The sequence below is a fragment of the Dermacentor variabilis genome, chromosome 8, assembly GCF_050947875.1.
Source record: "Dermacentor variabilis isolate Ectoservices chromosome 8, ASM5094787v1, whole genome shotgun sequence".
Classification (NCBI taxonomy): Eukaryota; Metazoa; Arthropoda; class Arachnida; order Ixodida; family Ixodidae; genus Dermacentor; species Dermacentor variabilis.
The window spans coordinates 36,384,659-36,412,471 of NC_134575.1; the positions used below are offsets into that span (position 1 = coordinate 36,384,659).

At 44.2% G+C, this 27,813-nt stretch overlaps 1 protein-coding gene across 8 annotated transcripts; it reads right to left on the bottom strand.

Annotated features, from left to right (window-relative positions):
* Positions 1 to 959: 959 nt before the first annotated feature.
* LOC142590013 (uncharacterized) lies at positions 960 to 27,804 on the bottom strand. Of its 8 annotated transcripts, none has more exons than XM_075701824.1 (7): positions 26,991 to 27,205; positions 22,295 to 22,501; positions 21,338 to 21,394; positions 21,213 to 21,263; positions 20,725 to 20,796; positions 17,676 to 17,768; positions 960 to 2,999 (listed from the first exon to the last, which is right to left on the bottom strand). In XM_075701824.1, the coding sequence occupies exons 1-7, from the start codon at positions 27,070 to 27,072 to the stop codon at positions 2,086 to 2,088; spliced, it is 1,476 nt and encodes a 491-aa protein (XP_075557939.1). In that variant the 5' UTR covers positions 27,073 to 27,205; the 3' UTR covers positions 960 to 2,085. The 8 variants fall into 8 exon arrangements, with proteins under 8 accessions (XP_075557939.1, XP_075557944.1, XP_075557945.1 ...); XM_075701830.1 differs by lacking the exon at positions 960 to 2,999 and adding an exon at positions 10,374 to 11,234; XM_075701825.1 differs by lacking the exons at positions 960 to 2,999; positions 26,991 to 27,205 and adding an exon at positions 27,518 to 27,804 and having other exon boundaries at positions 14,430 to 17,768.
* Positions 27,805 to 27,813: the final 9 nt, after the last annotated feature.

Here is a 27,813-nt window from a genome sequence, read left to right on the forward strand (position 1 = left end):
CACAAGACTTAAATTACTCGTGTGTATCTGTTATAACAAGTGCATTCAGTGTTAATAATGAACTTTCAACGGCCATCACTTACATTTTCTTGGAGCCACCAATACAATAAAATGCTAATATCACTACATTGCATGCTGTCATGAGAGCCTTAAAATACCAACAAGAACAGACAATGAATACTCATTAAACAGAGGCATTTATTTGGTGCTCTAATGAAACAGACAGAGGCCAAGTGAACTCTTTAAACAATCAATTGCTGTAAACAAGTACCTATTTACAAAAAAAGCATTAATAGTACATCAGTCTCCTAGACAACCCATACATAGCAGAACCTAGAGGGAATGAATACATGAGCCTAACAGAACAAGTTCATATGTAAAAAAAAGCAAAATACTGAAAGAATTAGTCGCACAGATGTAGAAAAAATTCACAAAGGTACAGCCACTAAAAATAACATCACACATTCTAAGGCTGCTACACGGCAACACAGCAAATACAGACAAACCTCAAAATAACGAACCTCAATTTACACAACCTGCAATGTAACAAAACATTCTGTTACCCTATCTTAGCTCCACTGAAAATCATGTAGCTTTTTTGGCGATTTGACGAAGTAAATTTACCTGAAAGTTTCGACTGAACGAAGCTTTCCACTGTTTCAAGCACTTATATGAAACCTCTATGGCTAGTAAATCTAGCGAAAAACTATCAAAATGTTGGCCCAGGTAGAAGTCATCAATAGCCCGTGTGTCTCAGCATGAAACATTCGAGCAGAAAAAAACACTGCCACACAAATGAGACAATTAGGTTTCCTGAAGCGCATGCACAGGAGAACAAATGCAGGTTAGGGTGCCTCGATGTCAGTGCCCCCCTCCCACTGTTGAGGGTAGTGACGGCCTTTGCCCAGAGCTACACCACCGCCACATTGTGTCTGGCAGCTGAAGTGGTCATCGCATTTGTCAGTGTGGCGATGCCATGCTTCCTGGTGTTTGTATTTTTCATGGTGCCACGCACGTATTTACTAGGTTTACTTTTTTGGCACATAACACAAGATGAAAGGTGTGCGATAGCTTTATCGCAAAAAAAAAAAAACACTCCATCATGTGCAGTAGATGCACAAGTGGAACGATTAACGATGCCTATGTATTGGATTTTGCCGTGACTTGGAACATAGAAAAATATGGGCAAGAGCCTTATTCGTGTAAGCTTTATGTCATACATTTTTTGCCTTAGTTTGAAATAGTGTCCAAGGGATTTTCTGACAGACTAGGCATTTGCCAACTAAATCATTAATCAAGGCGATGATAAGCATGTTCAAACCCAATGTGTAATTTCCAGCAATTGCTTGCACTAAGCATTTCACTGTAATGAAAAAGTTCTTGGGGAGTTTTATCACATTGCAGCTCAACGTGTACTTGCACAGATAGCACTAGCCAGATGTAACAAGGAGGATGGATATGTCAGTAAAACCATTGCAGGTGTAAACTTGCAATACATGGATACATACGATACCGATAGATTTTTATGTTTGCCAGAAGAGTATGCATAAGTTTAGCTTTGTTTTGTCAATGCTCTCAAATTTATGTGTATGGCTTTCTGTGGAGAATGTGTTCATGACCTGCTGATAGCCATGTCTCATGTCTTTCCAGGCTGTCTTCCTGCAGTATTACTCAAGTGTCAGTCATATATTCTGGCAATAAACTTCTTCCTTTGTGTTGGCAAGATGTGTCACTATGCTGCTCTGTCTCACGTGGTTGTGCTCATATAGCGGTACCTGCATATTGAAATGTACAGTGAATGTGTTTTCCAGCAAAACATTTCAGCACTAAACTTAGCTCACACACAGAAAACATTCGCAAGCCAGACACATGGGCTTAGACATTAAGTAATCAGCCAGGACAAAGGACTTGGAGCAGATGGCACGACGGTAAAGTCAGTCGCCTGTATGAATGTATAGGTATTTCTTCATGGCAGCACTCTTCAGCGAGAATTTCTGAGTGTAAGAAGGGCATTGAAACGGCTTCTCATCTCTGTGCGTTCACAGGTGTTCCCTTCATGCTGGATTTTTGCGAGGTTTGAGGGCATCAAGGGCAATGAAATGGCTTCTGGCCTGTGTGGGTGCGCAGGTGGTCTTTCAGGCGGGCCTTTCGTGTGAAACTCTGAAGGCAAGATGGGCACTGAAATGGCTTCTCTCCTGTGTGGGTACGTAGGTGGTCTTTAATGCTGGACTTATACGTGAAGCTTTGAGAGCATGGAGGGCAGTGAAATGGCTTCTCGCCTGTGTGGGTGCGCTGGTGGTCTTTCAGGTTAGCCTTTCGTGAGAAGCTCTGAAGGCACAAAGGGCATTGAAATGGCTTCTCACCTGTGTGGATGTGCAGGTGTTTCTTCATGTTGGACTTCTGCGAGAAGCTTTGAGGGCATAAAGGGCACTGCCATGGCTTCTCACCTGTGTGGGTGCGCATGTGTTTCTTGACCTTGGACCTTTGTGAGAATCTCTGAAGGCATGAAGGGCATTGAAATGGCTTCTCATCTGTGTGGGTTTGCAAATGTTCTTTAATGTAGGACTTGCGCGAGAAGTTCTGGGGGCATGAAGGGCATTGAAATAGCTTCTCGCCTGTGTGAGTACGCAAGTGGTCTTCCATGCTGGACTTGCGCGAGAACCTTCGAGGGCATGAAGGGCACTGCCATGGCTTTTCACCTGTGTGGGTGCGCAGGTGTTCCTTGACCTTGGACCGTTGTACGAATCCCCGAAGGCATAAAGGACATTTAAATGGCCGGTCACCTGTGTGGACGCACAAGTGCCTCTTCAGGTGGTCTTTTTTAAAGAAGCTCTTAGGGCACAAATGGCACGTATGCAGATGCGTGCCAGTATGGACCCTGAAATGAGTTTCCAGACAAAACCGTTTATCAGCCTCATAGTCACAGAGACGATCTTGGTGGAGGCATCCCTGCTGTGAATTGTCACCAGTGGCTGTTGATGGAGAAATAGGCCTTGCTGCTGCACAAATGAAACAAAAGTAGTATTATGAAATGCGAAAAAGGAACATAGATACTACAGTTAATGATGAGCTTTCTTTTATTTCTCATTTGGGAGGTCTTGAGGGTGATTTCAGGTACGATGGAACAAATGAAACCTAGTGGTCCTTCTTGATTTACTCAATATTTCTGCATCTGAATGCTTGACTGTTCGAGAAGTCCACCCGTATAAATTGTTTCAAATAGCTAAAGAATTGAGAAGTGAGATAATTTGCAGTGTTTGGAGGCCATATTTGACAGTTGCAAAACTTATGATTTGCTGGCACGACAAATTTCCCATGAGACTTCATCAATGGGTTTCTTCTTCACCCACCGTGGTTGCTTAGTGGCTATGGTGTTGGGCTGCTGAGGACGAGGTCGCGGGATCGAATCCTGGCCACGGCGGCCGTATTTTGGTGGGGGCAATATGTGGAAACACCTGTGTACTTAGATATAGGTGCGCCTTAAAGAACCCCAGTTGGTTCACATTTCTGGAGTCCTCCACTATGGCGTACCTAATAATCAGATCGTAGGTTCGACATATAAAACCCCATAATTAAAAAAAAGGTTTCTTTCTTAACGACTTGTCTCACTTTGGCATCGTTTTTGCAAGTTGAGATTGTAAAGATCTGGCTAGGACATACCGTATCTTTCTGAATATAATGTGCTGAGACATAAAACCCACACCCCCTTTCAAAATAGCCCAGAAAAAAAATATTCAATACCTCTGGGAGATTTTAAAAATTCAGCAGAGACACTTAACACTGCTTACATGTGGGCATGTGAAAGCATAGTCCCTTTGGTGAAATGTTTTTTCCGTGCATTCCTTGTCTACGCAAGCTCTCACGTGCGCTCTAACTGCACCTCGCTAAGGCCAAATCAAGATGGGCCAAGCATTTCAACACACTCGCTTGCCCACCAAGAGTTCATGACTCGAAGGACTGCTCAGAGGCATTCAATTAAATACTAATGCTTTTTATTTTATACACTCATGACATTACACCATTTCTTCCCCACCGGCTGCGCTGTCACATGCCCGATGAAGCACACACTAGACCACACCTTTGGGATGACGTGATGTGTGCAATGACACGTGCTAGGCACACCTTTAGCCAGCCAGAACCGTAGAGCCGCTTTGCCGTCAGGGAAGCGTGTTCATCCCACACCTCGGAGGTCCGGGTTCGATTCCCACCCAGACCAAAATTCACAAAATTTTCTTTTCAATGCCCTTGATTTAATTTGTTTACAGGAACCTCCCTGAGAAATTTGGTCACTCCAAGCATTTTCGACATGTTTTTACTCTTTGCACTGTCGGCTATATTTGGTACAACCACTTTGTGTCACCGCTGCTACTGCCAGATTTTTGCTTTATGGGGGATATAATGCTTTCGCATTAAAAATTATGTGCATATAACTCACAGAAACAGTCTCCTCTCAGGGATAAATGACTTGCCCATGTAGCTTCTTTTTGAGTGATCTCACCATTATCTGAGAAAACTACTTGGTCACCTGGGCTTTATTCAGCGTCGTCCTTATAGGCTTAACAAAGTATGACAACATCTTCAGTTGCAGTTTCGCTCAAAGTGAAAACTATTTGACATGCATTAAATTCTGCTCCTTGTGCTCAGCCATCACCAACTGTGACAAATGATTGCTGAAATGGACACGGAACAGTCTAAACAAACCTCATTGATTGATGTAATATGAGGTTTTACGGTGCAAAGGCCAAATAGGGGCAAAGAGTGTCATATACAAGGTGGGCTTTAAATGAGTCATTCATGAAATAAAGAAGTTCACTGTGAACGGTGTATGTAGCATGGGTGTAAACAGGCTTACAATCAGTCACTGTAATCTGCGTAAAATGTTTAGGTATTAAAACAATGACGATGACCAGAGATGTGAGCTATGACCACACACGTATTGTTACGCAGGGATAACATAATAAAACGTGTAGATGAACATAGCACTGCAGCCTCATCAGGGCCCTTGAATGCAAGGGCCTGGAGACACGTGCTATATATACGAGGTGTACTTAATGCAGCTACAGCCTCTGGTAAGAAGCTGTCCTACGTAACTTTCGGACTGATAATTTGCAATGCAAGAATGTCGTTTAAGAAATTTAAAACAGATTTGGTGCCGTTTAATGGGTTCGCGCCAAGAAACCGTGCTGGGTGTGATGAGATACATTACTGGTATGCTACGGGAAAGTGTTTCTTTCTCTCAATTTTTGCTTCCCGACATTCAACAAGGGTGTGTGTGGATGACGGTCAGCCTTTCACCACATATGCCACATACGGGAGGTTCACCACCAGCCAACAAATTGTCTGTCGTATGTGTGCCCTATTCTTAGTAGACATAACAGCAAATCGGTTTGTCATCATTGTGTTATTAATGTGGAAGTGCTTAACTGTGGTTTAATTAGATTAAGTTTATTGGAGGCTGGCCATCCCACAAGCATCAATAGTGTATAATTTCTTTTCAAATGAAAGGTTTCAAATCTATGGTGGGAATAGCTATGGAATAGCTTGAAACCTTTTGTTGTTGTGGATGTGGCTGTTACGTCAACGAGCATATTATCCTGGATGCCTCTGGGCCCCGGCACCCAGCACATTATGACATGTTGATTACATGCATAAACAGTGCACAGGGGTGTATAAAGGTCAATAATTACAGGATTTTTATGCTTTTATGGCAATACTAAAGCCTTGACAACACTTAAAGAGTCTGTAAATATAATTTCCTTTTCTAGATTTAATTCTCTGATGTGTTTCACAGCCGACAATAGCGCATAGACTTCAGCTGTAAATATACTTGTCTGGCAATGCAGAATGTTGGACTCCTAAAAAGTTGGACCGACTGCTGCATAAGACAAACCGGCTTGTGACTGTGATGCATCGGTGTAAAACTCCGGGCAGCACCACTTCGATCGAAGTTCAAGGATGTTCATTTGTATGTGCATCTCGAAAACATGCTTAGCGACTTCAACAAATGACGTCACATTCCACGAGCTGCCACTGCCGCGGCGGTGACAGTTTTGCTGGAAGCAATTCTTGGTGTTCTAGAAATGGGACACGCATTTCTTCACAGAGATTCCTCACACGCAGTGAGAAGGGCTCCCTCGCTGTGGGCCGATTATTAGAAAGTATGTCACAGGACACATCGTTCACAGTGTGCAACATAAATGTTCAGGATTCGAGTTTACTTTCAGATGTGAAGCTGGTGTATGACCTCTGTAGACAGAGTGACCACTCGTTTGATTCTACACAGAGGCTCTCTACAAGGCTCGTCGTGAAGGCACTAGTCACAAGGCGTATACTTAAATGGTGCATGGGGTTTAGGATTTTTAATGCACTTGACATTGCAGAATGATAGATTATAGCACCACAGTCAAGGCGAGAGCAGGCAAGACTTCTGTACAAGTTCAGGACGCATTTTTGATTGTGCTTGACAAAATATTTAAAGGTTCGTTGTCTTCAGACAGTATGCCTTCAGATATTTAAGATGGGGGATAAAGGCAAAGTCTAGAATTATTCCCAGGAATTTGTTCACTGCTCACAGATAGTTCCTCTCAATTCACCGTGAGATTTGGCACTGGTGTTACGCCTCTTTCGTTTGGAAAGAGTATGGATGTACTTTACTGCAATTTAATCCATTTATATTCAGCCATTTAGAGAATTTGTTTAATCCAAGTTGCACCTGTCATTTGCAGATAGCAATGTTAAATGGTTTGAAACCTACCTGGAAATCATAGGCATACACAGAATAAAGCATAGTGCGTGGAATGACTCTACAGGGAATTCAATTTTACAACAAATAGTGTTCAGCTAAGCACACCCACTTGCGGCATGCCAGCTGCCTGGGTGAATGTTCTAGATAAAGCACTGCCCACTTTTACACGAAATATTCGGTTAGACAAGTAGCTTTCAACTGTGTTTAGCATATTTCAATGGACCCTCATTGCACAAAGATCTCGCAGAATCCCGAAGCGCCATGTTGTGTTGTGCGCTTTCTCTAGATCTAGAAACACCAGAAGTAAAAACTGCTTATGTATAAATGAATCTTTGATGTTTTCCTCGATGCAAACAAGGTGATCTATTGTGGACCTACCTTCTCGAAAGCCACACTGAAACGGGTCCAGTATTTTGTTATTTTCTAGGTAACACATAGAGTGCTGGTTTATCTTTTTTCATACAGTTTGCACAATGCGCACTCCCGTGCATCCCCCGATATGTTGTTTTGTGGCTTTGCTGCATGGCTTTACGGCAGCGGTCGGTGTGGTTGCAGCTGCAGAGTAGTACAAGAGGTGGCGTGAGTTTTGTGCTGCTAATGCCACCTAACGGCGGGGTTAGTGGGGCACGACAGGGTCTAGGCCTTTCCTCTTTGGCTCGGGGTCCGCCAGCAGTGCGGACGTTCTGTGTGTGCGCCGATCCATGCTTCTGCGAGATCGTCTCATGAGGCATGATCGTGCGCATGTCTGTACACACGAACGACCAGGAGTTGGTGTCCAGCATGCGGCGAGCACACTTGCTCGCTATTGGTTCGCGGTGAGCCAGACTTCCTAGATTTGTCACGCACCCATTGGCATGTTCTGTGGGTAGCAATTTGGCTAGCAGACAGTGTATGACAGGTGCAATAAATGCCCTCGTGATTGTTAGCACTACTGTGTTGTTGTTCCTTTGTCCCAAGAGCATGTGTGAGACCCCACAGCACAGACAGCTTCCTAGCCCAACTGGCCTATAGTTGGTAGCTAAGGACGGGTCCTTACGTTGTGTAAGTATCAGAATGACTATGGCTTCTTTACATAAGGACACACTATATCCAGCCGCCCACACGGCATTAAAAAGAGACAAGTGTCTTCAATGCTTCAGGATGTAGGCATCTAATCATTTCATACATAATATGATCGCCACCTGGTGTCGAATTGTTGCAACAAGTGAGAGATGCCTAAAGTTCGGATAAGCTAAATGGGCGATTGTAAGGCTCACTCGACTAATTTTTACAATGAAAGGGACCCTGAAATGATTTTGACAATTTTCTACAAACGTACTGAGCCGTTAGAGTAGGTCCTTCTGATAATTGACACATCTAAGTGCTCCGTGTAAAGCGTGCAATTTATTATAATGTTTTAAAAATGCACATCGCTGCCGATCGCAGCACACTGCTCAGCGGAAATTTAAGCCGCCCCTACCCATATGGCGGAAATCACGCATATGACGTCAGCAGTGCGAGCTATCTGATTGGCTGACCAGGGCGCGTGATCGATTATTTTTCCAACTTTATGGTAAACAAATGATGTTCGTAATAGTTGGAATGTTAGTTTTTTTATAAAAAGAAAGTAACACAAAGAGAATGCACAAGAACAATTTTTCAGTACACTTAAGCACTTCCGGCACACAGCAAGTGTCGTCTCCTTGTGTTACAACGTGCTCCGTCTTTGACAAGGGCTCCACCGTCAGTGTCTGCCTGTCTGTCTTTTCGCGAGCGCTATGATTCGACTTTGTTGCGTTGTGAACTGCAAATGTACCGACTGGCAATATGTTAAGCTGCGACATCATGTCCCTCTGCAAGCCAGTAGACGAGCGGACTGGTTGCAGCGCATCGGACTGCCACTATCCGATCGGCGCCAGGATTTGTGCGATTGCGGCCATTACTTTACATCGGAAGATTACTAATGTAATAGAGTTTCGCGAGTCCGGTATTAGGGTAAACAAAAGCGTAAGGGGATAGGGCCTGACCGTGTCCCCTTGGGTGTCATTTCAGGGGATGAACAGAAGCGCAATTGTGAATGGTCTGCACGGTGCAGCCACGTGGTGGCATAGAGCTCAACCACACACAGTAGCAGTAACAAAATGTATTCTTTGCTGCTGGTGTAAATTTTTCGCGGGAGTGTAATCATTAACACGTTGTTTTTGTAAATGTTTAAAATGTTTTACACTTGGTTAGAGCAATATTAGCTCTTTCTTTGGCTGGTTAAGCTCTGCGCCAATGGGTGGCTGGACCGTGGAGACCGATCAGGCAGCTCACGTACGTCTACGCTAAAGTTCCTTCATCGGCTTGAGTTTATGCCTCCACCATTCCGTCGAAACGTTCAGCTAGTGTGTGATTACCGGAATACCGGACACGTTCAGCGCTACGACAGAATGCTCGCAACGCACGCTGCTTCGATAGCTCTCGCTTGGGGTCAACGGCCAAGCGGCTAGCGGAGAGGTTTCGCACGGGCGGGGGCGGGCTCCAAAACAACCGGAAGTGGACGATGTGACGCAGAACCACTGAAGGCGGAGCTTAGCCCTGATCGCTCGGCGAACGAGTTGAAGAGAAAAAGCATGGCTAGGGAGGAGGGTAAATTGTAATCGCTTGTAGCTCCATTAATATGCGACGCTCCACTTAAATTGTGGTGCGAATGTTCTACTTAAGCTGTACCCTACGCGTCAACAAAATTTGTCCGAACCGTTTCAGGGGCCCTTTAAGGGGCTGCCGCTCTGCATTCTTTGATCAGGAAAGCTTCTGTATAGTGCGATGCACTTTAGACATATTCAAAGCATTTGCCTAGACAATCCACGTGGTATTCCAGGCTAACACCTTGGCTACTTACTAAGGGTAGGGAGTGTGACTCCCAGCCTATTAATTTATTTACCCTACTCAAGACTTTCGTTTCATTGTTACACAAATTTATACTGGAGCAGTACCTTTCCCAACTCTTACTCTTAGCACGTCGATGCGTTCTCCAGCCCTGGGAATTCGCTTGTTAAAGTTAAGGAGGTGTTCAGCTGTTGGAGAGTCACGAAGCAATCCCCAGGCTATTTGCATTTTATGTGCTTTTTGGCATTCATTGTTCCACCAAGGCAAGCGACGCTTATCAGCCAGTCCATTAGTTTGTTGTATGCATTTTTCACCAGTGTCAATGATAAAACCTGTAAAATAAGCTACAGTGTTGTCATTATCAAACGCAGCAATTTGATCTCTGTCTAAGTGCGAGCTCTGAAATGAGTTCCCATTTGGCTGTCAAATTTCCAACTTGTTTTCCTAAACTCAAAATTATCGGGAAGTGATCACTTCTGTAAAGATTCTTTAAAACGCTCCATTCTAGGTGGGGCATGAGCATACTTGATGCTATGCTTAAATCTATAGACAAGTATGTTTTGTGCGGCAGGTTATATTATCTTGGCTCTTTCTTTTTAAGCAATGATGCACTAGATGAAAAGAGGAAGTTTTTAAATAAGCGTCCTATTGCATCACAGTGAGAATCCCCCAAAAAAGTGCTGTCTGTGCTGACATCTCCAACAACAATATACGGTTCAGGAAGTTCATCAATGAAGCTCTCAAAATTGGTTTTATTAAACTGATAACTTGGAGAAATGTATATAGAGCTTATGGCAATGAGTTTAAGGAAGACCACTGCCCTAACAGCAACTGCTTCAAGGGTTGTTCAATGTTGTAACTACCCTTATCTACTATTATAGCCACACCACCTGAGGAGGCAGTGGCGTCGTTGCAATCTTCGAGAAAAATGGCATGTTGCCTGAAGAAGTGTGTGTGCACCAAATTGAGACGAGTCTCTTAGACACACATCCTCTGACTATATTTATGAAGGAGCTCTTTGACGTCATCAAGGTTATGGATAAGTCTGCCGACGTTCCTCTGCATTATTTACGTGTATATATTGAAAAGAATCTTGTGCTGTGTGTTGAGGAAGTTATACTTAGGTTACAGAACCCTTGACAGGCCCTGCGATACAGTTTTTCTTTTTTGGAGTGATCGAGAGATCGACACTCCTTAGTTACTGGCGGTGTTGTCCAGCTGTGAGTTGTGTCCAGCACCTTATGCAGGCTGCTAAACACCTGCTTTTGCGAGCAGTTTGTTTGCGGGAAAGGTGTCGCCTACAAAGAAGAAACATGAGAGGCCACCAGCTCAGATGTTGATCGGCTGTCCTTCTTGAATCGAGGAGAAGCACTGGCTGCATCCGCCAAGGGGGCAGTTGGCGTTGCTGCCGGCTCGCTCAGAACGGGCCGGACAGCCACTGAAAGCCATTGCGGCGTTGTCCCTTGGTGCGCCATTTCAGCAAAGCTATCCTGCGGGAGGTACGATATCTGCCTGCATGCCTCCTTAAACTAGATATGTGTCAGAGAACCATCATATGGTTTACGTAAGGCACTGGTAGTTGGTAATTTCTGTTTTCCAGCGAAGTCCTTGTACAAAGGGAATGTGCGGTATAGTCCACCTATAACAATATAAATAAGAACGAAAAATTTTATTGTTATAGCTGATCATGACTATATCGGCACAACCGTAAAAAAAGAAAGCTGCCATAACATATATTTGTAGCTCGGAAAACAATTTGCCACTTGCGAGAAAAAACCAACGTTGCAAAAAGTAGGCTGTGAAAAATAAAAGGTTTATTTACACCTCTAAACAGCATGCCAGGTGTTTGTTAGGCGCTCTGAAATTGTCAGAAATCTGCACATGCTTTTGTAGAAGCTTCGGGTTTGCAGCTGCAGTTTACACCACGTCCAGCAGCTGCGCGCACACTGTGGCTATAATTCAGCATGCACGAAATCAATGAACGACTCGATCGACGACAGTGCACTTTGGGTGAGCAGTGGGGTCGGTGTCAAAGACACCTCGGACTCTGTCAATCTCTGACACGGACACATTGCACTGAGCCATCACTCAATGTTCCTCAATGTTCATCTGAAGCGCCAGGGTTTCTGCCTTTTGATTTAAAACATCACCGGGCACCGGCACTTTCTTGCTGATCATGGCTTTCAGCCACATTAGAATAGCTTTAAGTTTTGGGTGGGCACCTTGGCTGACGGTCTTCTGTCGCAATCCAGCAGATTCCTCGGCGGCTTCTATAATCTTCACCTTCTTTTCTAGATAGTCTGAAGTTGCCTGCTTCGAGATTTAAAATTCCTTTGCGATGTCCGCTTGTGATTGGCCCCTTTGCACTTGCCTGATAATGGTGGCCTTCTTTTCCATCGACAATCTGCTATAATTTTGCTGCTTCGAAGAGTTTCTTAAGTTGAAGGGAGACGACGAAGGCAGTGTTGGCACCGTTGGTAGCAGCTGCCGATGAAACCATCGCAGACGACTGGTTGTTGAAGCAGTTGAGAGAGAGAGAGAATGAAGAGGAAAGGCAGGGAGGTTAACCAGATATGAGTCTCCTTGAAGCAGTTGAGCCTAGCATTGCAGTATGCAGCTGAAGCAAACCACAATGTGCACTAAAGGTGATAAAACAGTACAAATGACCATATGCAATTGACAAATGCCCACAGCAATGACAGCCAACAGCAACGACAGCCAACAGCAACGACAGCACGAAGCCTCGCGGGAGGGGCGGTTGCAGCAAGCGGTGCTTACTATCGAGGCTGTACCAGAAATGTCAGGACTGAATCCGCAGGCGAGATGTGTGCAATGCAGGTTTGAGGCTGCAGAAAAACAATATGACGGTGGTGTTGCTTGTGTTTTTCCTAGCTTTTAAGAGAGAAATACTCCGGAAAATCAAATGAGAAGAGTTTGAAACATGCAAAATTTTGGTTGATGTTATGCACTGACTCCATGGAGCATGTTGCGGTACCATGGCAGGGTCCGAACATTCGAGCAGGTCTGGAATATCATGTGCCCGAAAAATAAGTTGGTGATTGTATTATTATTATGCTGTGACACAGAACATATTCGAATTCCACTTAGTCCCAGTAAATATTATGTAAACAAGCTTGCAAATCTTATGCTGCAACCACATGCGACTGAATTACCAAGGAGAGGCTGGGCCTTGGTCAGCTGTTGCAAAATACCTTTAGCGCAATCTTCCCGGGTTTGCCACGTATGCTGTGAACCAAAATAAAGAAGTTTTGTTGTTTGTAGTTGTCAACATGGAGAAAGCATCACCATTTTGGTTGTTACTGTGGCCAACACTCCAACTTTGCGAACTTTGTGCAAACGTGTTAATACAGCTAAGGGTACTAAAATAACATCTCCGGGCTTGGCTTTATTACTGCCTTTGCAAACAATGTGATAAATTAGGTGGAAGCGTACAGCAGGACTGTGGCAGCACCGTCTGGTTTCTGTGAACAGAATTAGAAACAGTGCAAATGTCGATTTTCACTGGAAGCTTTGTTGCGCAACGGCTACCCTTATGACAATGAACGTGAAGACATTATGGTGAGATTTCTCTGTGAGCACCATGCACGAGTTCTACTGATAACAGCAGATTCAATTCATTGCAAAGGCAATTCAATTTGCTCACTAGTGCCTTGCTTCTCGAAGTGAAAAGGCTTGACTTTTCGCATTGGCAAAGGTGGACAAGGTTTTAGCGCATTGTAACAAGAGTGCCTCAAGAGAACAACTGTCCACTGTGATAAATAGGTGATACGGAAGAGCTCTCGTTGGCCACTGCAGTCTGCAGATAATGCGCAAGAAACCTGAAGCTGCTATCAAGTGGAGTGTATCAAAACGAGTGTATGACCAGCAGACACCCGAAGACAAACATAGGACTAGTGATAGCTGGCGTGATAGCTGGCGATAGCTAAGTGATAGCTAAGTGATGGTTGGCGTGCACGTCAGGTACATGCTGCTCATTGTCCAATGGCAGTGTTGTGCACTCCTAGCCCTGCTTAGTCATGTGCTGTGGGATGTCATGACTGAAAGCTGTCCCAGAACAAGAACCCCAAACAGTTCCTGTGCGGTTTTCACCTCTCTGTCAATGAGCACATTGATAAAACAAAGTAAGTGTTGTAGTTAACTGCATGGGGGGTGAGGTGTGCAGTTAACTGCACCCTCCACCCCCCAGCCCCCCTGTCTATGCCAATGGTCACCAAGATTAGTCGAAATGCCATAACATGCTTATTTCACTAATGAGTGTTATTCTACCGATGCATGTATAATTTTTTTTCATTTTTTTTTTCAGAGCACGCTATGCATACCATAGGTTATGGATTTAGGTGAACCGGTGAGCCGTTTAAATTAAAATGAAAGAAAATGAAATGCATTTCAGATCATGCTGACCCAGGTCGAATTCGAAGAGTGCAAACAAGAACTTGCGAAGCAGCAAGAAAGACAACACACGTCTCAAGCCGCCCAGGCCCCGCCAGTTCAGCATGTGTCATTGTTTCATGCTGCAACAGTTTGCGCAATGCCTAGATGTCAACAACACTTGAGCCTGCCAAATGTTTCAGTGGCTTCAGATGGTATGTTTTCCCAGTTAGATTGTGTTTTCTAGTGTTTCTTTTCTTTCCCAGAAAGGTTAGGTGTACTACGATAAAAGCTATGGCATTACATTTTAAAACCATTTAGGATAAAGCAAAGCCATGGGCAAGGTGTTGCAATCATGAGAATTATTTGTCCCATGCCGAGCACTTTGGCACCAAAAGGCCATGGCATCAGTGTTGTGTTGCAGGAATCTGCAGGTGAACGTAGAGCAGTAGCAAACAGTTTATTGGTACATGGTGCAGAAAGAATGGGTGTACAAGTGCAAGTGTCAGAAGAGAAACTTGCCAGCCTTATATGGAATCGCAGTCGGGTCATGTGACTACCTGTAAGCTTGACTTGCTGATGCTATTGACGACAGGTGGCGCTATCACACATATGACATATCTTCCAACTTAATTTGTGGGGAGCTACCGTAGTACAAAACTAAGATTACATGTAACAATCTGGTGGTCCTCGATTGTGCACAGGATATCTTTGTACAGATGGCGCAGCCTCTGAAGCAATGCGCATTGCCGTAGTCGTCTCTGCAGGTGTGTCTGAGAACTCCCAGAAAGTGTCCTTGTTCTGCTTGCACTGGGAGTCATCAGCTGTACCCAGGAGAAGCTGATCTTGGCAATGATGCCACACTTCGAAGCCCTGTAGCGTGTGCACCATGAGGGCATAATAAACAGGTCGATTTTGCAGTACCACAGTACTCAGAAGCCATCTCAGTGGTCTTCTGCAAATTAGAAACAAGGACATAGTCTCCCACAGAAAACTGTCGAGCTGTGGAGCTCCGTTAGCTGGACTGAAGATATTGCTGGTGCTGAACTAGTTCTACTGCCGGTTTGAGAATGTCCAGATTGGAACGAAGACATTAACCGAAAATAAAGAAGGCCAGTGCTTCCTCCGTAGTAGCATGAATTGTATTAGGTTATGCTAGTAAGAAATAGTGAAGGTTGGCCTGCAGGTTTCCCATGTTTGATTCTTTCTTCAATGCTGTCTTTAGGGACTGAACAAAACATTCTGCCAAGCCAATCAAACATGGGTGATTAGGCGCTGTTGTGACTTGACGTGCGCCTATCTCTTCAACAAGTCTTGAACTCTGTTGATGTAAACTGTGGTCCGTTGTCAGATACGATAGTTATCGGGTAACCAAAGTGGCAAAACATTTTGCAAAGATGATCAATAGCTCACTTGCACGTTGTGTTTTTTACAATGCAGTCATCTAGCCATTTAGAATGAAACGTCAACCAAGAACGTGGTCCGCAGAGAAACGATAACTGCTTGTCGTAGCAAGTCCAGTCGCTTCATGAGCAGTCAAAAGGCTCCATGTAGCCAAATCGTCCCACCCTCGTCGGCAGTTATTGCATTTTAGGAAACTGCACATGAACGTAGAACAGTAGCAAACAGTTAATTGCCACAGCAGCAAGAACGAAAGTACACGTGCAAGCCATTTGAAGCATTCATTGTGGGTCAAAGTGGGTTAGGACCTCTGTTGACGCCAGCACAGCTTTGATGTCGTCAAAGGACCTTTGGCGGGCACTTGTCCACGTTCATGTGTGGTTGTCATGCAGTAGCGTGTACAAGGGATGGGCAAGTGTGGCCAGCCGAAGGAGGAATTTACTTAGTAGTTTACGGCTCCAACCAAAGAACGAAGCTGCTGCTTGTTCTCTGGTGCTGGCGTGGCTACAATGGCATCCATCGTTTCTGTGATGGGATGTATGCCATGTGCGTTCAGTCACCAGATCTTCGAGGCCATGGGTACACAAAGGACAGACCTAGAAACTGTGGTGTGCCGACTTTTGCTAACACCCTGCTGCTATTTGTTGATGTCAGAACGTGAAGTCATGGCAAAGTGTAATGTGGAATTTAGAGCAGTTAAAGTTCCAGCAGAGGTCGAGATTAACTCGTTTTCTTTTATATCTTGAATTTTTTTTATGGGTGATAATGTGTTTATGTGGGTTAATTTTCATCATTTCTTGTTTGCTCTTTGTCTTATGACATGCTGAGCAAATATGGAGACACAAAAAAAGCATTCGAGGGCCCTTTCAAGAGCATATAGGGACACGTGCTACTTGATGTGGCAGAACACCCTGTAGCGTTCGCCATATATATAGATTCGTAAATGTAGCTTTAGTTCATCACAGCTGTTGACCTACTCTACTGTATCACGGTGCTGTGTCCTCTTATGTCTGCTCAAGTAACCAGCAGCTGCAAAGGACTTGGAGCTGATGGCACAACAGTATGATAGGTCACCTGTATGAATGCTCAGGTGTTGCTTCATGGCACTCTTCAGTGACAATTTCTGAATGCATGAAGGGCAACGAAATGGCTTCTTGCCTGTGTGGTTGTGCAGGTGTTTCTTCATGTTGGACTTGTGCGAGAAGCTCCGAGGACATGGAGGGCATTGAAATGGCTTCTCGTCTATGTCGGTTCGAGAATTCCTTCATGCTGGACTTATACTAGAAGCTTTGAGAGCATAAAGAGCGCCGTCACGATTTCTCACCTGTGTGGGTGTGCAGGTGGGTTTTCAGGTGGGTCTTTCGTGAGAAGCTCTGAAGGCATGAAGTGCATTGAAATGGCTTCTCGTCTGTGTGGCTTCGCAAGTGTTTGTTCATGCTGGACTTATGCGAGAAGCTTTGAGGGCATGAAGGGCATTGAAACGGCTTCTCACCTGTGTGGGTGCGTAGGTGGACTTTCAGGTTGCTCTTTACTGCAAAGCTCTGAAGGCATGAAGGGCACTGAAATGGCTTCTCACCTGTGTGAGTGCGCAGGTGGTCTTTCAGGTTTGTCATTTGTGAGAAGCTCCGAGAGCATGAAGGGCACTGAAATGGCTTCTCACCTGTGTGGGTGCGCAGGTGAGTTTTCAGGTCAGTCTTTCGCGAGAAACTCTGAAGACATGAAGGGCATTGAAATGGCTTCTCGCCTGTGTGGGTGCGCAGGTGTCCCCGCATGGTGGACTTGCGTGAGAAGCTCTGAGGGCATGAAGGGCATTGAAATGGCTTTTCGTTTGTGTGGTTTCGCAGGTGATCTGTCATGCTGGACTTATGTGAGAAGCTCTGAAGGCATGAAGGACACTGCCACGGCTTTTCACCTGTGTGGGTGCGCAAGTGGCTTTTCATGCTGACCTTATGTGAGAAGCTTTGAGGGCATAAAGGGCACTGAAATGGCTTCTCGCCTGTGTGGGTGCGTAAGTGGCTTCTCATACTGGACTTGTGCGAGAAGCTTTGAGGGCATGAAGGGCACTGCCAAGGCTTCTCACCTGTGTGGGTGCGCAGGTGGGCTTTTAGGTTGGCCTTTCGTGTGAACCTCTGAAGGCATGAAGGACATTGAAATGGCCGCTCACCCGTGTGGACGCACAAGTGCCTCTTTAGGTGGTCACTTTTTAAGAAGTTCTTAGGGCACAAATTGCACTTAAATGAACGCTCGCCAGTGTTAATCCTGGAATGAGGATCCAGACGAAACAGTTTACCAGCCTCATAGTCACAGAGATGATCTTGGCGGAGGCATCCCTGCTGTGAATTGTCACCACTGGCTGTTGATGGAGAAATAGATGGCTTCGATGCTGCACAAATGAAACAAAAGTAACATTATATAACGAAAAAAAAAGAACACAGATACTAAAGTTAATGATTATTTTTCTTTTTTTTACACCTGGGGGGTCTTGAGGGCGATTTCAGGTTTGAAGGAACAAATGACGCCTAGTGGTCCTCTTTGATTTACTCAACATTTCTGCATCTGAATGCTTCATGACTGTTTATGAAGTCTACCCGTATAGATTATGTTTCCAAAAAGTAAAAAAAATTACAAAGTGAGTGAATCTGGAGTGTTCAAAGACATTCGTGGATTTCTACAATCCTTAGAGGACAGTGCAAAAGCTCTAACCAAGCTTGCTCTCCAATCCTCAAAGAGCACTGGAGGTTTGCCGCCGGCACGACAAATTTGTCATATCAGACTTCATTAGTGCGTTTCTTCTTGACCACATGCCTAACTTTGGCAATGTTTTTGTAAGTTGAGATTGTAAGGTGCCAAATAGCACATACTGTACTTTTACAGAAATAGTACTTTTGCAGAAATAGCCCATATAAATAGCCCAGAAAAAAAATATGCAATATTTCTGGGAGATGAAAAATTCGGCAGGCACACTGAAGACTGTTGACGTGTGGGAATGCAAAAGCGTTATAGTCCCTCTGGGGAAATGTTTTCTTCCAAGCACACTTGTCCGCGCAAGCTCTCAACAGCACTCTCAACTGCGCCTCAATAAGGCCAAATCAAAATGCACCAAGAGTCTCAACGCGGTCGCTTGTCCACGAGGAGTTCATAACTTGAATGACTGCTCCACAGCATTTAACTGGACATTAATGCTTTTTATTTTATGCACTTATACAAGCAACTTTCGACTACACATATTTCCACGGACTCCCAATGCGAAAAGATCTCACAGAACCCCTAAGTGTCATGTCATGTTGTACACTTTCTAGATATATAAATACTAAATGTAAAAACTGCTTATGTATAGACACATCTCTGACATTTGCCTAAACGCGAACAAGGTGATCTATTGTGGGCCTACCTTCCTGGAAGCCACACTGGAAGGGATCCAGTATTTTGTTATTTTCTAGGAAACAGACTAGGCGCTAGTATATCATTTTTTTCATACAGTTTTGGCAGATAGCTCTCAGCTACTATGCGTAAAGAATTATCGCTAGAACTGTCGATGCATTTCATGCCTTATTGTGCACATAACAATGCCAATGGATTTGCGTTAGTACAGTACAAGACCAACAGCCAAAGAAAGCATACGAAAATGAGCTGTGTTTGAAGCTTGACGAATTTGGGCACGACTTCACTTGCTATTTTGTTAGATCCTTTTGCACTTTCTGTGAAACTTCAACATCTCCCCCGCCCCCCTTCCATACTTTTAGGTTTCGGGGTTTCCGGACGCTACTGGCTGTATTGACGGGAGCTACATTCCGGTTAAGTGCCCTGCTTGTAAGGTGCGATCAGTGTATGTAAACAGGCACCACTACCCATCCTTGATTCTGCAAGGAATATGTGATAACTCGAAGAGGTTCCTTGATGCCAGGACTGATGCACCCAGTAAAATTAAAGACTCCAGGATTTTCCTGCTTTCAACCATTCTGAAAAGCTGTCAACTCTGCACTGGAAAATACCACATTCTTGGGGATGCAGCGTACCCATCTCGAGAGTTTCCGATGACTTCCATTCGAGACTATGGAAGCCTCCATGCCTCTGACAGGGCATTTAACACCAAACTTTCATCTACCCGAGTGCTAATTGAAAATGCATTTGGGGAGTTAAAAGGTAGGTTTCGGCAGCTACAGCGTTTGGACCTCATGACAGTAGACAATATAACAAAATTTATTCTCGCATGTTGTGTCCTCCACAACATCTGCATTGACAACGGTGACTCGCCTGATTGTATAGTTCAGGACATGCATCAGCTCTCAGGCTAATAATGATCAGAACCCTACTGCAGCTGCAGTCCGCAGTGGAACATCTAGAGAAGAGAGCCTCTTACGGACACTTGCAGAAGTTAAACGAGAAAAATGCAAGTCCAAGATGGGGCCAAAAAGGAGGCAGCCACAAAATCTGTCATAATGCAAGCACAGTGCTCAAACATGAAATGTAAGCTTGAACCAACGCTTAAGCAGAATCTATTTTTGGCCCTGTACAGGAACATTTTTGTTGTGTATGAAATAAACAGTCATGAAAAACATGTTCATCCAAAGGGCACTTCTTTATTGCTTGAAACCCAGGGCCTCGCGGATGAGCTGAAGTTTGTCTTCGTGCATCTTACGGCACTCCCAGCATTTTTGAATGCACTCAGCTCACCGCTTGGCAAGCTTCTCCTCCTTTTCTTTTTCCAGTTCTTCCCCACGAGCCACTCGCTCTGCATTGTCAGCATTTGGTAAAAAAATATTGCATCTGCTGCATTCGACTAGTACTATTTCCCTTTTCTTCCCTTTTCTTGACTTCTGCTGGCCCTTTTGTGCGTTCCCTGCTGTCTGAACTGCTCACCAGAGTACTGGAGCTTTCAGCTGAAGTTGAGGGCGAACAGTTGAACTGTCGGAGCTTGATGAAGTTGCCTTGTAAGTCACTCCAAAAGAGTCTCTTTGGACTTCGGGCTCCAAGCTGTCATAAATGTTTTCAATTTTTCTAATTTCATCGTCAAATGGGACGGCAAGGAGGAGCACTTGATATTTGTTATTATCACATGCCTTTTTCTTCTCCCTCCTGACCCTTTTCATGCGATTTTCACATTTATGTGGTGTTTTGTTGCATCCAAGCACATCAGCCAGATCCAGGTAAACCTGTTTGAAAAGCATCTTCTTGTTCTTAACCTTCCTGAAAGGGCCAACCTGAGGAAAGTACTTGTAATAATAATCTAACAGTAGTTTAGTTTCTCCTGGTGCCCACTCTGGAGCAGAAATATAAATAAGGCAATAGCTTACTCAAAGTATAATATGTGTCGGGCACTGCAGCCGGTAGAAGCTCACCTCTGCCACCTCTTTTCACTTGTGGCGGTGGGTCCATTACCCTCTCGCCAGCGTTTGATGCAGTGGTGGTCCCTGCAAGTGAAAAATAAGTTGCGACTGTAAAAACTCTGCCGAGGTGCCCATTCTGTGGTACGTGAAACGATAAGGTTTTTTTTATTCACATAAGTAAATGCCTGCTGTAGCGATGGGTGGAGCATGCTGAACGCAAAGATAAGGAGGCTTGCTTTGCATAGTCAAACAGGCATACAAAGTAATTTCAAAACGTCAACTGGTAGAAGTAATGCAAAACCGCACAAGAAGTTTGACAGTACAGCAAAGGAGTGCCACACCGTGACGCACACATACATAAATTACATGCCCCGTTCTCGTCCTCACATGTCGCGACACTCCCTTTACCTGAAATGGTTCATTCAACACAAACAATTAAAATAAACTGGTGAAAAGTATTTCGAAATAAGGCCCCATGCCTAGTAGTTGTTGGCGCTTACCATCGGGATTCTCGTCAATGCTCTCCCGTATGGCTAAGGCGTCGATAACAACTGTAGTAAGCACAAAGTCGCGAGATTGACGCAGTTATTTTTCCCAGCTAATTTTTCGGAGACACGATGCTTACCTAGTGTAGCGGCTAGCGGTGACCCCTTTATCATGGCTATGAACATCCGCTGAGCTTCTTCATTCATCATCATGCAGAAGGCAGACACAAAATCACCAACATGTACTGACCAAAATGGCGTAGAATAACTGCGTGCGGACAGCGCGAGCGCGCGAAATGTTGCGCAAAGCGAGCGCTGGAAAAGTTTGGTCACATGACACGTGACATCACGCGCTCCTCCTATTTGCTATGTTCTCGGAGCAGCGTGACTGTTCCATTCGGAAGACGAGATAGAGCACACCTCCCCACTACTACCGTGTTCTGCTCTCGCTGCTCATTCCTCTTGCTCCTGTTCGCCCAATGGAAAGCACTATTAGTACCAGTAAACATTATGTAAACATTATGTAAACCATTTTGCAAATCTTATGCTGCAACTGCATGCAGCCTGAATCACCAAGGAGAGGCTGCGCCTTGGTCAGGTGCTGCAAAATACCTTTCACACAATCTACCTGTGTTTGCCATGCATACGGTAAACCGAAATGAAGAAAGTTTTCTTGTTTGTAGTTGTCAAAATAGAGAAAGTGTCACCATTTTTGTCGTTCCTGTGGCCAACACGCCAACTTTGCAACCTTCGTGAAAACATGTGTTAATGCAGCTAGGGGTGCAAAAATAACATCTCCGGGCTTCAGTTTATTACTGCCTTTGCAAACAATGTGATAACATAGGTGGAAGCGTACCGCAGGATTGTGACAGTGCACCGTCTGGTTTCTGTGAACAGAATTAGAAACAGTGTAAATGTTGGTTTTCACTGGAAGCTTTGTTGCACAACGGCTACCCTGTTGACAGTGAACCAGCTGATATGTCCTCAGCAGGAGAATGCCACACACACCTGAGCAGGTCATACCAAGCTAGGCAGACTTGGTTATTTACCACAAACTTGCACAATCAAAGCAAATGCAAGTGCCGGTCACTGCTCACCTGAGGGGTAGCTTGACTGATCCACAGTCTCTGTGGTCTGCATGCTCCTTGAGTCGCTGCCTGCTCTGAAGCAGCACCCAACAGACTTGTCAGCCAGAGGGAAGCTGCACTGCGTGCCAACCTCAACCTGACCGATGGCCTCCAAAGGGGTGCGGCATACCATTTTGGCAGTGATACTTTCAGCTAGGCTCATTGCATTTGTGAGGCCTGCGGAAAATAATTGGAGTTATTGCGGTACCATTACAGCATCGAGAACAAGTGGTAATGCCAACAATAGTATAAATGCAGGGGCACTTTACAATGCATATCGTGGAACACAACATAACCCTCTTGGTTCAGTATTCCTAAAAGGTAACAAGGGCCAATCCACAGTGAATACTCGAAAGCAGGACAACCTTTTTCTGTGCAAGGTTTACGACAGCAGAACGTATCTCCGACTTGTTTTTTTCATTTCTCACATTTTAACGCTATTGGTGGAGTATAACAAATGCAAAGCGATTTCAAGATCCTAAGGTCATTGCCATTAGCCTATTTAATGTCCATTGTAGGATTTGCAATTGCCCCATGTCTTGGGCCAGCTGATACTATCTTATGCTTGCAAATTTACTGTTTCATCACAACACCCCGTTGTCTGCTGTTCACTATTGCGCATCAGTTCTATTGCTACTCATTCAGTAGCAGACCATCAGTTACCTACCGAACATATTACATTGCCTGCCAAAGTTCATTTTTAATGCAATAGCATTTTTTTGAGGACTTCGCCCAGTTAGCAGTAGGCATGTATGTATACACGTCTGCACCTAACTTCTTTCCCGCCAACTTGGGTCACTGAGTAGTCAACGGTCAAAGGGGCAGAGCATCTGGCTTATGTGCTCAGCGAACTGGGTTGAAAACCAACTGGTGGCCCAACTTGGGTCGTTGAGCATTTAACACTGGGTATGTTGCTGCTCTTCAACAAACCTCTTCCATGCCAAGTTGGGTCACTCGGTAGGCGCCATTTTTCAATGAACTTTTTTGACACCAACTTTGGTCACTTGGCATGTGCTGCTCTGGTAGTCGCTCCCAGTGATTTCCAATTACCCCTGCCTTGCACTAGCTTACTTCAATTTGTGCCTGCAGATTTCTTAATTTCATCATCCCACCTTTCTGCTGTCCTCGACTGTGCTTTCCTTTCCTTAGCACCCATTCTATTTTTTTCCTCTTAATGTCAACTAGAATGTCAGCTAAGCTCATTTGCTCTCTTCCTGTTTGTTCTAAGTTGCACCTAGCCTTTTTCGTTCCATTGCTCGTGCAGTTCTTATCTTGTTCCCCAGCTTCAGTCCCCAGCTGGCACAGGTAGAATGCAATTATTGTACTTTTCTTTTCAATGATAGCAATAAGCTACCAGTCATGATTTGATGATGTCTGCAGTATGCGAACTTTCATGGTTTGTCATTCCTTTATTAGGTTCTTGATTGCTTGGGAGCGTTTATGCACTTGTTGCCTTTGTGCCTTACCTCCCACTTCAATTGCTGCTTCTGAAATCAGCCTAGTTAAGAGTTTCACTCATTACCTTTAATGTTATCTTTATATTTCTGTTCTAAACCTGCATATATGTTTGAGGGCACCAGCCTGAATTCATCTGCTTTTATTCTGAGTGTCTGTCTAGGTTGGCCTGTTTCACCTTAACTAATTTTTTCTTTCTCTCTTCAAACTGAGAACAATCCTAGATCTCACTAATCTATGGGCACTGCCATTTACATTGCCTAACACTTCTACATTCTGCACTATGCTAGGGTCGGCACCGAGTACAAAATGTATTTCATTTCTTTTTCTCCCCATTAGGACTTCTTCAGGTCCACTTCCTGTTAATGCACTTCCGGAAGAAGGAATTCACAATTCGAAGGCGATTCCTTTCCGCGAACTCTACCAACATCTCTTCTCTACTATTTCTAGAGTTGATGCCATAGTTGCCAGTTACCCGTTCTCCCACCCAATTTCCGTCCACTTTTGTATTAATGTCACCCATTACTACAGTAAATTCAGTTTGCACCTTTCTCGCGACTAATTCAACATCCTCATAAAACTGTTCTATTTCTCCATCACCACCACTGGTGGTTGGAGAGTAGGCTTGTACAACATGTAATCTATAGCTCCTATTATGTTTTATTACGACTGCTAACCTTTTGTTAATAAGTGGTCTAACCTGAAGGTCATAAATGGATGTTCCACATCTGCTGTCATGGCTTTAGGAACACTGACCAACACTTCTAGGGCTAATCATGTACACATACAAAAAAAGGGTAGTAGTTTAATTGCCATAAGGGCTAACCAATTAACTGAACAAAACCTTAATAAGTAAAGCACTACACAGATAATCTGGAAGATGTGACCACCCCTATGGCATATTATCTTTTCATTTCCCTTTTCCTCATTCAACATTTCTGCAATCAATGTAATTATTTTGCTCTATGCTATTGCCTATGCATAATCTTAAATTAAATTAGGCAGAAGTATCACATATTCAGCCTTTTGAGGGCATATATGATGGATAAGCATTTATTTGTTGTGCCCTTACAGGAATGAATACCACATGAACATGAGCACTGCAGTGGACCGCAATCTTATGGCTAAAAATGCCCCTACAACTGCATAGATTAGGCAGGAACATCGTGCAATTGGACCTGGCAGTCCCACATTTAGAGAGGCCCTAAAAACGCACCGTGAAAAGCTTGCGGAGCGGCACTGACGGCTATCTTGTGTACTTCATAGACAGAGTGATGCTATTATGATTGGCTAAAAATGTGACGTGCAATTTACATTTGCACGATATTGCAAGTACAGTAGAACGTTGTTGATACGATAAGAGTTTTGTACGGGTTCCCGAAGCCAACGTTTGCGACCATGAACACAAAAAAAAATGAGCCGATACATTTATGCTTCTTTTTCATGAGTTAATGGGTCCCTTGAATGGTGTGGACAAATTCTATAGACACGTAGAGTAAAGCTAGAGTAAAACGTTTGTGCCACCATTTAAGTGAAGTGTCTCACATTTAGAGAGGCGCGGACAATTACAAGTTACCCTCCTCCTTACCCATGCTTTTCCTGTTCAACTTGTTTGCCGAGCAACTGGGGCTAAGCTCAGCCTTCACTGGTTTTTCATTATTATGCGACGTTGTGATGTCTACTTCCGGCGACTTGGAGCCAGCATGCAAAGCCTCTCCAACCTAAACTACAACCGCCTGGCCGTCGATCTCCAGCGGGAGCTATCTAAGCAGTGTGCGTTGCGGGCGTTTTGTTTAAGCACCAAGCGTGTGCAGTATCCCAGTAAATGCAGGAAAGCAGAGCATTTTAACGGATGGGCGGAGGTGTAAACATGAGCGACCTGCACGCAGAGCAGCCACATGCTGGCGCAGGGCTCAACCAGCGAAACACTGAGGTATGTTGCTGTAAACAAGTGCAAAACAGTTTTAATCATTTAAAAAGAGGTGTTCACCATGATGCTGCGGCCGAGAATTTATTCCAGCAGCAGAGTAGAACACACTATGTCAAGCTGCGACACAATGTCACAGCTTGACATGTCATCGCCAGATTTGCAGCCCAAAATGCAACAAGGGTGATTCATAGTCGGCGCGAAATGAAGCCTCGAGATCAACATGGAGCAGGCTATAACGCAAGCAGATGACACTTGCTGTGTGCTGGAAATACTTGAGTGTAGTGATAAATTCTTGTGTATTCTCATTCTGTTACATTTTTTATAGAAACAAGTTAACCAATATTCCAACTATTATGCATGTTCGTTCACTATTAAAGTTGGAACAGTTATCAATGACGCAATGTGGTTAGTCAATCGGATAGTTGGCTCAACTGATGTCACACATTCCCACTACGTAGATGGTGACAGGGTGGCTTAAAGCTCAGTTAGCTGGCGCCGCTGCAATCGGTAGCAATGCACATTTTTAAAACCTTATAATTAAGCGAGTACAACTATTAGAAACTTTTGAATAGTTTTTTCAAATGCTTTAAAATGTCAACTCTGCGAAGCCAAAAGTAAAACTGGGGCAAAACCACAATAATTTTCATCCCCATAGGCATAAAATATGTATAATCTTGAGAACCTACATACTGTTACAGGCTACGTTACAAGGATCATTCTCACTTTCAGAAAGTCCTGTATATGCAAACAAACTGTTAAATTGTTTCTAATGCTATGTTTGTGAATTTTGACAAATGCTTGATAATGCACAATGGCACGACAGAAAGATGCTAAGCTTATGACTACTACGATCTGAATACCGTTTTACATCAATTGTGAAAATGGCTGCTCATTATTTGAAAACTATGACAAAAGTATCAATATTCAATTAGATTCTGGCACTACTCAATTCGCATTTGATACAGCCTCAAAAATTGCCATTTGCGCACCCCTACTTATAATAAATTACGTGCCTTACGTGGAGCACTTAAATGTATCACTTATTGATCAGAAGGAACTCCACTAACAACTCAGTGCATTTGTAGAATATTGTCAAAATTATTCCAGGAACCCTTTAGTACGTTCCCGGAAATTAAGCTCTTTCGCCACCAGTGTTCAGTAAATCTACAAACTGCAAATGTTTTGCAGCCGCTAGACCTTAAGTGAACAAGAAAAAGTGTGAGGCACACACAAGTGAGAGCAGTAGGTGTTTGCCACAGCGACTTCCCCGGCACTACTCACCCGCCTGTGCCAAGTGAAAATGATGGAACGCACTTTTCCCATTCTGACACAAGCAAATCTCTTCGGCCGTTGCACATTGCATTCACAGCTATCGAAACCAACCCTGTTGCAATAAGCATCTTCACCTATACGCTTTCCAGCACCTGTGGCATAGTGTCGTTGGAAGCGTAATGCATGCTTTTAATAGGCGATAGCGCAAACACACGACGGTCGGTACCTACTGCAGACGGCATGAAGTGAGCGTCAGGTTTCGCTCTGGCGGCATCGTATTCTGGCACCACTTACCAGCTTGATTTCATTTTGGTTTCCGGTCACTATATTTAAGCGCTGTAGGTCGTAATTTATCCAAAAACAGCGCAGATATAAAAAAAAAATTAAGGCAGGCACAGTGCCTGTGTCATCTGCCTTCTTGGGGTTTTCACAATTGGGATGTCGATTACGGACGCAAAGTTACGCGCATAGAGTTTCTCATGCGGCCTACTATATAATAGACGGATGAGCTTATTCATGCACTCATATATGTTCACCTTTGAAAGTGCTCGTAAGCGGCGGCAGCAGGGAAGTGAGCTAGTTTACGTGCTCGCTCACCATGCACACATGGCATGAAAACTGCACAGCTCACACAGACAAGGTCTGCTAGGAACATTTAAGTAAAGGAAATGCTGTCATCAAATGGAAAGTGCTGATGCCCCAGCTGGTGTGGTCAGCACAAGCAGTGAGGAAGGTAAAGAAATGATGTCACGTGTGTGACCACTGCTGAGCACAATAGCACAACATACCGTGACCTCCGCATATCAGAATAAAGGTGGACTTAAAAAAAAAA

Excerpts from the sequence above, each read along its gene's own strand:
- LOC142590013 (XM_075701823.1), bottom strand. The coding sequence starts at position 27,072 with ATGCAATGTGCAACGGCCGAAGAGATTTGCTTGTGTCAGAATGGGAAA. Across the intron at positions 20,797-21,212 it reads CATTGACGAGAATCCCGATG|GGACCACCACTGCATCAAAC; the intron begins GTAAGCGCCAAC and ends TTTCACTTGCAG. Across the intron at positions 17,769-20,724 it reads AGTGAAAAGAGGTGGCAGAG|CATCGAAGCCATCTATTTCT; the intron begins GTGAGCTTCTAC and ends TCATTTGTGCAG.